At 40.2% G+C, this 14033-nt stretch overlaps 2 protein-coding genes, 1 long non-coding RNA gene and 1 pseudogene across 4 annotated transcripts in view; 2 read left to right on the top strand and 2 right to left on the bottom strand.

Moving 5' to 3' along the window:
- LOC308389626 overlaps positions 1-14033 on the top strand; it is a 50972-nt pseudogene that overhangs the window by 24631 nt on the left and 12308 nt on the right. The gene's annotated exons all lie outside the window — the stretch shown is intronic.
- On the bottom strand, positions 1468-2787 carry LOC308390188 (uncharacterized protein). Its single transcript, XM_080871908.1, has 3 exons — positions 2563-2787; positions 1907-1996; positions 1468-1735 (listed from the first exon to the last, which is right to left on the bottom strand). Exons 1-3 carry the CDS (start codon positions 2687-2689, stop codon positions 1476-1478), a joined length of 477 nt encoding a protein of 158 aa, XP_080728034.1. The 5' UTR covers positions 2690-2787; the 3' UTR covers positions 1468-1475.
- Positions 6391-10567, top strand: LOC308389609 (G2/M phase-specific E3 ubiquitin-protein ligase-like; the record flags this gene model as incomplete). The annotated part of the gene is made up of 9 exons (XM_080871100.1): positions 6391-6574; positions 7221-7303; positions 7480-7532; positions 7820-7862; positions 9017-9087; positions 9289-9378; positions 9501-9811; positions 9927-10105; positions 10394-10567. 9 exons carry the CDS (start codon positions 6391-6393, stop codon positions 10565-10567), a joined length of 1188 nt encoding a protein of 395 aa, XP_080727226.1.
- Positions 11988-13924, bottom strand: LOC308389100. Its single transcript, XR_013970216.1, has 3 exons — positions 13212-13924; positions 12521-12739; positions 11988-12315 (listed from the first exon to the last, which is right to left on the bottom strand). It is a non-coding gene; the product is annotated as an uncharacterized lncRNA (long non-coding RNA).

The raw sequence follows: 14033 nt of genomic DNA, 5'->3' as shown, positions 1-14033 counted from the left end.
CTCAGGATCCATGTTCCACAACTACAAGGGAACTTTCTCCATTGTTCTCCTTGCGGTTGTGGATGCAGAGCATCGCTTCCGTGTCATTGATGTTGGGGGGTACGGGAGGACCAGCGACGGTGGTATTCTGGCCAACTCCACCTTTGGTCAGGCTCTTCGGGCTGGGACTCTCCATCTGCCTCCTGACCAGCCTCTACCTGGTGGAGAACACCGTGGAGCCCAGCCCCATGTCTTTGTGGCTGATGAAGCGTTCCCGCTGCGGCGTGAGCTCATGAGACCTTTCCCTGGACGCCTCCTCCCTTTAGAGAAGAGGATCTTTAACTATCGCCTTTCCAGGGCCAGGATGATAGTGGAGGGTGCCTTCGGTATCCTCTCCTCACAGTGGAGGTTGTATCGGCGTGCCATGGAGCTCCGTCCTGAAATTGCGGAGAAGTGTGTGAAGGCAACGTGTGTTCTCCACAACTTTCTGCGCTGTGTGGACGAGAGAGGGGCACCTGCTGTGAGAGGTCTGGCGCCTGCTGTGGTGGAGCCGTTGCAAGACCTGGGTCGTATGGCAGCAAACAACTCCTCCAGAGAGGCTGTCCTGGTGAGGGAGAAGTTCATGGCTCACTTCTCGGCAGAGGGAGCTGTGTCTTGGCAACCAAAGGAGTAGCCTGTTTGAAGTCTGAACGACTTCCCCACAACGGCTCTTTTAAGAGCCACCCACAAACCTCTAAAGAGTGTTCCTGTGTTTTTAACATTTTCTTAATAAATGGAGCTCTACTCCAAAATAAACTAACCTCTTTTTACTCTGCAACTTGTCTTCACTATGTTCCTATATACAGTGTGGTGCAAAAGTTTGGGCAACCTTATTAATAGTCATTATATTCCTGTATGAATCGCTGTTACAGTAAAAAATGTCACTTACATATATCATATAGGAGACACACACATTGATATACACTACATATTTATGTTATTTCTCTTTTTTTGTGTTGCCAATTTATGCACCTGCTTGCTTTAGTTTAAACAGTTATTGCACACTTTCTGTAAATCCAGTGAACTGCATTTCACTTCTCAAATATCACTATGTGTCTCCTATATGATGTATTTAACTGACAATTTTTATTGAGACAACCAACAATTTGTACAGGAAAATAATTACTTTTCACAATGTTGCCCAAACTTATGCATCCCACTGTATTAGTATGTTTTGTTATTAGTGTAATATGAAATAAATTCTACTTTTGTCAAGTCGGGTGCCAATATTTGCTGTGTAGTAGAACAAAGACATTTGTCATTATAAATGTTTATTTGATAAAATATATAAATTCAGTAACAAAAGGACATAAATAACATAAATATATGAAATCTAACTATTTACAGACAGACAGGAATAAAAAGGACCCAGCTTGGAGTGGAAGAGCCTCAGGGAGAAGGAGGAGAAACATAAGAACATTGTTTCTGCCCTGGAGAGCTGCTGCCTCATCAGAAAACTACTGATCATTAGGGTCCAATGTTTCCAAATTTAGCACAGCTGTGCTATTTTCAAAAACTGATTTAGAAATTTGGAATTTCACGAATTCTCGTGTCTGAGGCGGCATGCTCTCCAGAGCAGGAACAAGGCTGAGGAGAAAATATTCTGTTGCAGACGGGCGTGGCCTCTTTAGGCACTCCAGGATAGCCAGCTCCACCGCCGATGGACCGTCCTGGGACCCTTCCCTCGCCCGCCTTCGAGCTGTCCTCCTCTGTGGGCCTGTAAAACACAGAACAAAACACCACAAAGAAATGAGAAGGCTGCTACTAGATTTTCATTTTCAAAATTGAAGAAAACCAGGATATGAACAGATTGGTTGTAGATATTTAGTAAAGGTGATCACAAGGGGATTCAAGCAAGTAAAAAGCTATCAGTGTTTGATGTTCATACCTGTGGGTGCAGCAGCAGGAGTGGAGGGACCAGGGACTGGGGAGTCAGGAGAAGCAACAGGGGAGGACTCTGCTGCATGATTACTTGACTCTATCAAGACAATATTAAATGTTAACAGGTCGAAGACAATAGTCATAGAGAATATTATATTATTATATACTTATTATTATATACAGTGGTCTCTCGTTTATTGCAGCACATGAACAGTAGTCACATTTCTCACAAGTTGATTCTCAAAGTGCAAACCAAGTCAATTTTAAAACGTAAAAGTATGCCGCGCTTTTTCTCCGTCTGCGGCGCCACTTTTGTGCGCCTTTTTCGCTCCCGGTGCAGGTGCCTATTTCCGAATGAGGGTCATAGTTATGAGTGTTTTTGTGCTGTTTTTTTCTATTTGAAGTGATGGTTATCAAAACCAAACATGATAAGTTTGGCAAGCGCAGGAGACATGACATGGAGGAGATTTGTCATTTCGGCTGCAGAATGCAATGCGCATTGTTGAAAGCTGTACGGTGCAATAAAAAAAAAATCAGCGAAAAGGCGAGGCAGTGACGGATGAACAGTGGGACTACTGTATACTGTTTATTAATAAACAAAATATATTCCTGTATGACAACACGCATTAATTAACTGCCTACATTAATTCATTGTAAACATACCTTCTGACTGACACTCCCCTGCTGCCTCTTCGGGCTGTCCCTGGTCCTCGGGGGAGAAGTTCTCCACGGTCCGCACCATATTTCCGCTAGTCTCCCGCGGGGTGAGGAAGGGGTCCAGAAACCCCATGACCGCGAAGAACTTCCATCTCCTCCCCGATCCTGCTGCCGACCCACTCCTCTTCTCCTTCTCTGCCCTCTTCTCCTTATTATAGGTGTCCCTGAGGCTCTTCCACTTTCTCCTGCAGATGTCCTCTGAATAAACGCATTATCTGGTTAGCGGAAAAGTATTTGTACAACAGTGGGAAAATCGCGGGACAGTAGGCGGGCTTGCTAGCTTTTGCGCCGCTTCATCGGGTCAGTCTGAAAATTAAAAAGAAGGAATGAATTTACCAGGTTGCCCGATCTCCTCACTGATTTGTCTCCAAGCTATTCCTATCTCGGTAGAAATAGTAGGTAGCATCATATAATTCGGGATGATTTGCCACAGCACTGATTAGTTTTTCCTCCATGATGAATGCAGAATGAATGGCTTTGGCGGGATCTGCCCCTTTGAACTAGGTAACAGCCACGTCACCAGGCTCCTGATTGGTTGTCGCGGCGCGATTTGACGCTGGAGTTCAGATTTTTCCAACTCGAGCGGGGGACACGAAACGCGTGTATGCACAAAATGCAACACATAAACTCACGCGCGTGGTTTTTTTCGCGAGTCAAACGCCTGAAATGCGCTACACTCACGCGCGTTTCAGGCGTTTTGGCGACGCAAATCTGCTTCCGAATTTTCGCGGGAGCCGCAATCGCGGGTCATCGCGCCTTTCCATTGACTTTACATGTAAGCCTGACGCTCTGCCCGCCTCTATCGCGTTCGGTGTGAACACACCGTAAGGACAGCGCAGCGAGCACTCTCTGCTTATGAGCAAAAAAACCCCCCAAACAAAAACAGGGGAAGTTTTAGGAGTGAAGGCAAGAGAGAGAGAGCAGAATAAGAGAGTTTTGAGATGTGAGAGATTTGTGACATTTAGCGTGTTTGGAGTGTGTAGTTCATGTGTTGTCTTGTGTAGTTAGTGTGTAGTGTTGTGGATAGTTTTGTGCTGTGTGTCAGAACAATGAGGCGACTGCTGTCTCCAGGTAGAAACAGGAGTGATACACCTGCTGCTGTCACTCCTGCAGGTATCAGGCTGTGATGTTCTCCTTTATAGTGGACAGAAATTATTTTTTTGGAGTGGCACAAATAATTTGTGTGGCATCTTATTGAATGCAGAACAGCTGATTGTTACAGTGGCCCTGAAGTGCAAATCACACCAACAAATTGCTAAACACAACAACAAAATTGAGAGGCCCTGAAGTGCAAATCACACCAACAAATTGCTAAACACAACAACAAAATCGAGAAACAAAAAAAACAAATGGAGAATCACAAAAACAAAACTGAGAATCACAAAAACAAAATTGAGAAGCACAAAAACAAAATTGAGAAGCACAAAAACAAAACTGAGAATCACAAAAACAAATCAAGAAGCACAAAAACAAAAGAAGAATCACAAAAACAAATTAAGAAGCACAAAAACAAAAGAAGAATCACAAAAACAAATCGAGAAGCACAAAAACAAAAGAAGAATCACAAAAACAAATTGAGAAGCACAATTACATTAAGAAAACCGGAAAGGGTAGGTACCAGTCGGCAACAGGAGACATCACTGATTGGATGTCCGATCTGTTCGTCTTTGGAACCGGAAGTTACTCTGCCTGTGGCGCATTTCGTTTGAAGAAGAACGGCGGAATGTTTTGTCCTAGCTGTGGGAAAAAGCTGGTTGAGGAGTCGCCGAACTTTTGCAGCGGCTGTGGCGAGAGGCTTTATCACGCATCTTGCATCGGAGACACTTCACTCCCATTGAGTAAGTTAATACGCATAATAAAATGTTTGTTATTTATTGATTTATTAGCCTAGCGTTAGCTGTTTCCAGCCCACAGCAGACCAGAGGGCTGTTCCACTAAGCGAGCTCAGAAAATCGAGGCTCATTTGAAAATGCACGCAGCTGTCAAAATGACTGCTCAAGACCTTTCTAGTAGTGAAGGTTTGAGGGCAGTTCTAGTGTTAACAAACCTCGCAGCTAGGGTGCCACGGACCAGACTTGTCCACAAGCATATGTAACCGGTGTGATTCTGCGTTGTGTCTGATAAAAAAGGTAAAAGAAAGAAAGACCTCCAAGTAAATAATTTGCCCACTCCAGCTCCTCTCCCACAGGGGAATTGTAGAAAAAGGGCGTGGCATTTATTTTTACATTAAACATAAAATATGCATTTACACGTAACATATTTGACATAAGATAAAACAAAAACAACATGAAATCTGACATACCTGATAAAAAAGGTAAAAGAAAGAAAGACCTCCAAGTAAATAATTTGCCCACTCCAGCTCCTACGACCAAATACAGACAGTGGGGAAGAGGATTAGCTCAACCCACCACAGCTCCCAAGCTAGCAAGGAATACATATTCATGCTATCATTTATGGCGCCTAAAACACATTTATGACACACACATACTACACACTTATAACATCTTACAAAAACAGGCTCAATAATGACAATAACTGAATTAAAATCGCAATCATAAACATCAGGGTGGTTAAATATGAATTATGTGTGCTTTAAGGTGCTCGAAAGAAATGACACCCACCTCTCCCACAGGGGAATTGTAGAAAAAGGGGAGAGGCAAAAGGGGTACACTGTATTTATAGTATTGCACCAAAGAAGAAGAAAAGAATGAGGAGGGGCTCTAACTGATAATGAACACAACTACAGGCTTGGAGGTCCTAAAAGTCAGGTATAAAAGGAGAAGTTTGGGGGTTTAGAACACATTTTGTGTAATTATAACAATGTTATTTATGACTCTGTTACACATATTGCATAATGAATGAGCAGAAAGACTGCAGGTTAGCCTCGTTCCTGGAACCGAATTTGGGGCAATCGAGCCTGGATTTTCAGAGTGAGCCTGGCTTTTGGGATTAGCTTGCTTCGTGGAACAGTCCTCTGAGCATTTCCACAACTGAAACGATAATAAATTAGTTCATTTATTATGTTTGGTTAACTTTAGGAACTAACCCTATTATGTGTCTATACATTAAAACTTACTGGTGTAGAATTGTATTGGTCAATAGTATCAGTTGCATTGTCATTCCTTGGTAGAAATTTTCTAGTGAGATTATTCAGTGTTGTCCTTATTTGCGTGTTGTGTGGACAATGGAATGTTACATGAATGAATGTCTTTAATGTGTGACATTGTAGTACATTTTTCCTTTGTTTCCCTTTAGCATCACAGACTACCTCAAACTGCCCGACTCCAACCTTCAGCACCTTCATAGAATACAGAAAAAAGAAAAATGAAGAGAGGCAAAAGTTTTCTGAAGGGAGGAAGGGCTTAAAGAAAAAGGAAAAAAGAAAGGGTCAGGTAGTTTGGCTAGCTCAGTCTGAAAACAAGTTGAGGTTAATTTTCTAATGACATTCTTTTGTTATTCCTTAGGGGAGTTGTGTAAAAAATGTTCAGTGTAGTAAAGCTATCCAGAATAAGAACAATTGTTTACGAGTAATTGTACATTTAGGTTGTCAGGAAGATCCCTCTTTAGCAGTTAATAAATATTCAAGTTTGAATAGATCTGCTTAGAGTCATATTAGTATCTACTTGGCCCATTGTTCATGTGTTTTTCCTTACAGATAAATGTCGGCTTGATGACCATAAAAAAGGGTGGTTTGAAGCCATACCGTGGAAAAACTATTTTCCTAACAACAGACCCTGACGCTACTGCCACAAGTCTGCTCAAGCTGTTAAAAAAATGAAGGACTTTAACAAAGATCTAAAAGATGGACCTTTCCTTCTTCTGTATCTGGATGGCACTGAGGTCATTACTGTCCCTGGAACACAAAGACCATTTACACTTGAGGCTTATAAGGCTGAAGTTGGCAAGCCTTATCAAAGAATCACTGTTTTCATCTGCTTGAAGAGTGACTTTGAAGATGGTAAGCTGCTAATGTTTGTTTTGATTTTGACACACATTCCCTTAGTTTCAACAACTGCTAATTTTGAAATTGTAAAATGATAACATTACGCATAAAGCACGCAAGTCAATAGCATACCTACATTAAAATGGTGAATGGCCTGTATTTGATATAGCAACTTCTAGGGTTCTACAACCCCCCCAAGACACTTCACAACAAAACCAGTCATTCACCCATACACATTCACACACTGCTGGTGATTAGCTACAATGTGGACACAACTGTCCTGGGACTCACTGACTGAAGCAAGGCTGCTGTACACAGATGCCACCTATCCCTCCCACTACCACCACCTGGCATGGAGGGTGAAGTGTCTTGCCCAAGGACACAACGACTGTGACAGACTGAGCAGGGCTCAAACCTTCAACCTTTTGATTACAGGGCGGGCTTTTAACTCCTCTGCCACCATTGCTGCCTAAATTAGCTTGTATATGTTATGTTTCTTCCTGGAAACATGAAATTCAGCCATTTTTGGATCTACTGAGTCATGATTTTTAAATGCTAACTTTATGCCTTTCGTATTAATCTATTATTCATGATCAAATAAAGTTTCATGCATTAGTATGAATTTAGTTTGCTTAGCTTGATTTGTTTTCATGTTTTGTAGTTGGAGAAAACTCAGACTTGTCTGACTCTGACCCCGAGATTGTTATTAAAAGGCCCTCTGAGTTTGATCTTGCTGATACACTGGTAAGTACAATTAAAAATTTTTTTATAGAGTTTTCTTGTTGTTTAGCCACCACCATTTGCCTCAGTTCAGTAAAACAGTTAATAGTTATATGTGAAATACATTTTGTGTGTGTGTGTGTGCGTGCGTGCGTGCGTGCTCGCTCGCGTGCGTGCGTGTGTTTGTTTGTTTGTTTCAGCCATGGGAACTTCAACATGAAAGCAGTCCTTTACAGAAAGCGGCAGAATATGAGTAAGTGATATTTTAAGAACATGTAATCTTTTACTGTTTTTTGCCTAAACTTTTGTATTAATGAGATATACACTTTTGTCAAGGTTAAAGGTTCAAGGTTCTTTATTTGTCACATGCATAGTTATACAAGTATAACACACAGTCATTCATTCTGTATATGGTTTTTGGAACATGGACTACATAATACTTGTATTGCTTGTTTGTTAATCAAGATGCTTAAATATTTTCAAAGTGTCAATTAATATTTTCACAGTACACAACAATAATGCTTTTCTTTGTTCTCTAAGGAAGGGTGCTGGGGATCTTGTGCTTGCTAATGAAGTACAACAGGTAAAAAACTATTTTATTAGTAAAACAGTGCAGCAGACAATCTCCACCGCCTTTACTTTGCAATTAGATGACGATTCACTGTTTGCTTATTACATTCATTGTTATTATACAATGCATTTCACATCATCAATTTTCATACTATCAATAGATTATAACATCCACCCCTTAAAGGTACACTAAGTGAAATAATCACAAAGCAGTCTAATGTCTCAATCATGTTGGAAGGAAGGTTACATTGAAACTAACTGTGTATGACTCGTCTTTGTCATCTAGAATCTTCTGGCGCTGATCCGTAGCCATGAAACTCATGGAACGGGAGGAGGGAGAGTCACTCGTTTGTTTATAAAGATAGACTGTAGTACACAAATTTGACCACAGGATTTATTATTTCATTCTTACTTACTGTACCTTTAGATAATCTATTGGGATAGGAAACCTAAGGTACATCCATCTACTTCCGGACCATGGGTCCCATACTGCTAAAAAAATAGGAGTCTATGAGCCAATAAAAATTATTTTCTGATCCCGTTTGATGTGTATAATGGATTTAAAATATGATGTCCGTGAAGTATATAAACACATTTTGATGCCAAAAAGTGCTTAAGCGACAGGTGGCAAAGGTTATTTTATGTTTTGTTTGAAAAGACGTGGCGAAATGTAAATGTTCGTCTCACAAAATTGACATCATCGAACCAGACACAGAGAAGAGGAAAAGCTTAGTTTTGTTTAGCGAGCTTCGAATCCTTCTTCCAGGATGATGTGGAGAAAACCACTATAAATCTGGCCATGTGATAATTAGCAGCTACGCTGGGGGAGAAAAGCTTCTGAGGCGACATCATATTTGCGACATCTGACTTGTAGTCATTTTAAGGACAAATTTTTACAAGCTAACAAATCTCAAATTACATTACAGACATAGTCGAAACACAATTATTTATTATTTAAATTGAAGTACAACATATGTGTGATTCAGAGAGTAAGGCAAAGCAGACCAGAAAATAACTTTTATAGCTCCATTCACTTCCATTCATTTTTCTTTTGTTCAGGGACCCACGAGCAGACCAGAAGGGGAGGGGACTTAGGCTCCCTATATTAAAATAATTATCAATTGGTCAAATATGAATTTTCATTCATCCTCTTTTCTGTATTTCCAGGTCATAGATTTGGAAGAAGAAAACGATACAGGCACTACTGAATGCCTCACTGTCGAGAGCTCCTGTTACAGGTGCGTTGTATCTTGAGTAATTATTCCAGAGGTTTGCACAAAATATATACACACAATTATTATAAATGTATGTAGTTTGACTCTTTTACATTTGATTCTTCAGAAAAATAAATAGTAGAATCATTCTATAAAAGTGGAACTGCATGTTTATGCATTTGTATTTTTGCATCTACACTTTGTGTACATGTTTTCACTCTGCAGAAACTACACACAGCTGTTTGAACCGATTGTGATTGATGATGAAGATCCTACTCCTAACGAAGCCAAAGCTGAGCCCCCAGAAGAACCTGTGTTAGTAATTTAAACATTTGAATCCAATTAACCGCCATCTTGTTCTGTACAAGACATCATGCAATCATGAGAGAAGTATATACACCTTTAAAAAATAAGTTTCCCTTTTTTTTTTTTTTTAGAGACACCAATTTGGAGGCACATGAAATTATTGCAAATTTGGCACTGGAACTTGACCACAAGAAGGTCAGCAGGTTCAATATATCAAGGTCAGCTGTATGGGATGGAGCTGTTAGAGGATTTCGACGCAGCACATACTCTGACAACTACGACATGTTCATCAAGTTTAATGATGATGCTGGCAGCTTTGAAGACGGTTTGGATACAGGTGGCCCGAGGCGTGAATTCCTCACACTTCTTATGGGCAGTCTGAGAAATCGCCCCATCTTTGATGGACCTCCAGAGAGCCGTTATCTTGTATATAATTCAAGAGGTGGATGTTTTCTCCGTAATTATTACAATGGAAATTTTAATAAAAATTGGCTTATTTTTTTCATTAGCATATTTAATAGCAATTAACCATGATAATTATGTGCCCTGTATTACAGCTGCCAGGCAAGATGAGTACTTTTTAGCAGGAAAGATGATCGCTGTATCCATTGTGCATGGGGGACCAGCACCACATTTCCTCTCCAAGAACCTGGTCAACCACATCACAGGGAATCAGAGTTTCAGCGCCACTGTAGAAGATGTGCAAGATGAGGAGATCACAAAAGTTCTACATCAGGTAGAAAATTACCTAGGCTCAGGGAATGGGTTTACTTAGAAGACACTTGGGGCCAGTTTAAAAGATTAAATCAGGATAACAGTTATCCGTGTTGGATCATATCTTGAAAGTAGGTTCAAGGTAGATTCTGTAATCTGAAAGGACAGATTTCCACCTCCCAACAACACAAGTGAAATAACAAATTGATTATTTTTTTAATCCAATGTTTGAATGAATCGTAAAAGTAGTGAAAATTATTTTTGTTTTTCTTACAGTAAAACTTTTTTTTTATTTTATTTTTTTTTATAGGTCCTGAAAGCTGAATCAGAGGAGTCTTTGCATAATCTTAGTTTGCAAAACAGCACAATCTTCCAAACTGCTGGATGCCTCAGAAATGTCAAGCCTTGTGAGAAACAAGCATTTGTGGAGGAATACCTCAGATGGTACATCCTTGAAAGAAACCAAAGTGTCATTCAACGGTAAACTCATTACTCCTTTTAAATTCAGGATGGCCAGTTGCTCATCACAGCAGCCACTGACATTTTCAGACCTTCAGATGTATATGAAAAAACTGATTCGGTAGCATCCGGTGATCTGATGAACAACAACTTAATTCCTGAGCCACTGTTGCACGCTATTAACCTTTTGACACTAGAACTCTAATTTAGTATACATTTATTGTTCACAATGACCCATAATAATCAGTCATGCAACATGATTAATTTTTCAGTTATTTATAAAAAGAGGTGATCCCTTTCGACACACTTGTTTATTCCAGTGTGAAAGCACTATTTTTTTTTTTTAAATGCTGAAATCCCAATGAGCTCTTCTTTTTTTGCTGTCACAGTTAATTTATGAGCACTATTAATTATTTTTGTGTATGCATTTGAAATCTGTCCAAATTTATAATGAAAGATCTAGTAGGTAAAGTCATTTAAACACAATTTAGAAGACTGCAATAGTCATAGCTATAAACCAATTATTAGTTATTTGTCTATCCTTTGCAGATTTAAAGATGGACTGGAAAGTCTGAATTTTTTAAGTGCACTGCAAAAACATTCCAGTGTGCTGGCCCCACTCCTATGCTTCTCTGCAAAGGCCCTGACTGCTTCAGAACTGGAGAGCATGTTCAGACCAGATCTCAGCCCAGCAGGAAGCAACAAGCGGCATAAGGAGGTCCTAACACTTGGCTTTTGGGCAGATTATCTCCTTGATTGTGAAGGTTTGAATGGCCGTTTTTATTTGTTTATAGTTTTATGAAAGGAGAGGTAAGGAAATTAATTTTCTGTAATGTACTACAGTGTTTACTTTCTTCTTTCAGAGAAGGCAACAGCAGTGTGTCTGGAAGATTTGATGATGTTTGCCACAGGGCTGACAGCAGTTCCACCGGCAGGAATGACACCACCACCATGCATCCAGTTTTTAAGTGATTCGCCTTTTCCAGTTGCAAACACCTGTGCAAATACTCTGAAGCTACCCATCTGTGACTCATATGGCATCTTTAAGGCCAACATGGACTTTGGAATTCAAAATGCTCCAGGATTTGGATGTTCTTAAATCAGCAAGGTCATCAAGTTACAGTTACTGAGTTACCCTGTTAAGTAGTGTGCCAACGGCAGCTGAACCTAACACATTCATGTGATAAGCAACTTCCATATTGTTAAACATTTAGTTGTTTTTTCTTAATATTGTGTATGTTGGAAAAGTGACAGAAATGCTGGACACTATTTGTAAATGGTTTTATTAAAGAAAATTGTAAATGTTTCCTTGTGGTTAAATGTTAATATTTAAATTCATGCCAGTTGCTGTATATTATGAACAATATTATATTCAATTTAGCAAGAGGGAAAGGAAACACTACTAACATTAAAAAAATGAAGGAAAAACAGAAGGGCTGGAGCACTCAAGTCCAAAGGTTTTATTAGGTGCAAAAAAAGGAAAGAAACTAACGTTTCGACACAGTGTGTGTCTTCGTCAGAGTAACTCTGACAAATGTCATTACAAACTGAAGTTCAGTTGGTATCTAAAACCCAGCTATGTCCTTCAGGGCCAAATACAGTTCTGTGGCCGATTCCCAGTCTTGTGGCTGCTGCAGTGTGTTTTGTTGTACAGCCTGTTGTAAATATTCCTCAATGTTTGGATCACCACACAATCCAACCGGTAGCCCCTCCTCGGGAAACACATCCAGTTCCATCTCCTCAACAGCAAATCCACAGTCTCTTGAACCATATCTGCAAAATGAAAATAGAACAGTGAAGGATTTTTTGCTGACAATATGGAACTATATAAATCAACGCATGCAGTGACATGTTATAAACTGCTGTATCATACTTATGTGTAAAATTATGAATATATATTAACCAACTTAAGCAATAACAACACCTTGCATTTAGTTTGATGCAAAAGGTTAATTCATTTTGTTAAGAACTCAAATACCTGTGAGGCAAGAGATAGAGTTTGTTTGGAATCCCCCCTGGACACGATGCAAGTCTGCTTGGCCGGATCCTGTGTTTGTTCCAGAGGTCTTTGCATTCATCCAGGTCTTTCTGTAGAACCCCTCTGAAGCAGAATCTCAGCAAGCATTGGTGTTCGTGGCTTCCATTTAAGTTTCCAGAGTCTCTTAGGTCTCCAAACAAGTCCATCCAAAACTGAGACCTGGGTATATAATTAATATTTAAGAATCAATTTAGCTTTGTTCTTGGTCATTTTATAGGGTTTGTTACATTTTGGTCCCATTTAAAACATGCCACAAATGGATGTCAAACAAAGTAATGCATATTAGTTTTCCATAAATATTGTAGCGACCCTGCAGTAATGTTCTTGTTAAAAATGCTGTATTCTTTTCACTCTGTTCTGTGTGTTGATTGTGAGGAGTGGAGAGTTTGGTCTGAGTTTTTCATTTTGTATTGGCGTCGTTAAATCTAGGCAAGCATGCTCATTTCGGCACAACAGCTGACAGTGACCATTTTGAGTTCCTGCAATAAAGTGACGGCTGTTAACGTCTATCTCATCCAACTTTTCAACACATCCAGCAGGACGCTACTCTATTTTCTTAAATGCATGTAAAAAAAAACGATCTGATCAGCTTTCACTGTAGCTTACACCTACCAGACACAAATGTACCCACCTTCCTCTTCTGAAATAAGACCACCATGACTCGATGCGCTGATTCCCAGTAGATGATCCGTAACTGTGGCTTGACGATCCAGCATAATAGTCCGTGTGCGCATGACGGAGGGTACACTGTATTGCTGCCATAGTCCCATTCTCAGTCCCGAAGTCTGTTCGTAATCTCATTGGTATCACACCAAGACTCTTTACACAGTTTATATAATTGTGAGCTATAACAGCCGGGTTGTTGTTTGTTGCTCCACACACAAGCCACATCAGTCTTCTTGAAAAGCCATCTATACATCCTGACAGGGCCAAGCCAAAGGGTTTCAGTTTATCATAGCCATCTACATGCCATATGTAATTGGGCCCCATGGAGTGATACGTGCGTCTTGTGAACCTCCTTCGAGTTCTCAAAGCGATTCCTTGAGGATTTAGTTGTCTCAACAGCCTCATAACTACATCACGCTTGACACGCAGCTTGTGTTTTTGTTTGAGAACTTGCCACATGGTCCGATATCCAAACAATTGTCCTGGTCCTCGAAGCTCGGCCAAAATGGCACGCCTCACCTCAGGAAGTGGAGAATAGTTGCCTCGTCTGTACAGTCCAGATTCTTTTAAATGCGTTTTCAGTGTACGCATACTAATTGCAATGTCATGATTACACTTGAGCATATCCAGTATCACCTCGTATGTATGTCCTGAATCAAAATATTCTCGAATAGCGACAGCTATATTTGGGTCACCGCTAATGTTCATGTTTGAAAAAAATGCGCCACAGGCAGAGTAACTTCCGGTTCCAAAGATGAACAGCGCGGACATCCAATCAGTGATGTCT

Source organism: Rhamphochromis sp. 'chilingali', assembly GCF_963969265.1.
Source record: "Rhamphochromis sp. 'chilingali' genome assembly, chromosome: 21".
NCBI classification, from domain to species: domain Eukaryota; kingdom Metazoa; phylum Chordata; class Actinopteri; order Cichliformes; family Cichlidae; genus Rhamphochromis; species Rhamphochromis sp. 'chilingali'.
This window is presented reverse-complemented; position numbering and strand designations above follow the sequence as displayed.

Coding starts and splice junctions, on each gene's coding strand:
- LOC308390188 (XM_080871908.1), bottom strand. CDS start 2,689: ATGGGGTTTCTGGACCCCTTCCTCACCCCGCGGGAGACTAGCGGAAAT. Junction 1,997..2,562: donor AGGGGAGTGTCAGTCAGAAG/GTATGTTTACAA, acceptor TTGTCTTGATAG/AGTCAAGTAATCATGCAGCA. Junction 1,736..1,906: donor TCCTGCTGCTGCACCCACAG/GTATGAACATCA, acceptor TGTGTTTTACAG/GCCCACAGAGGAGGACAGCT.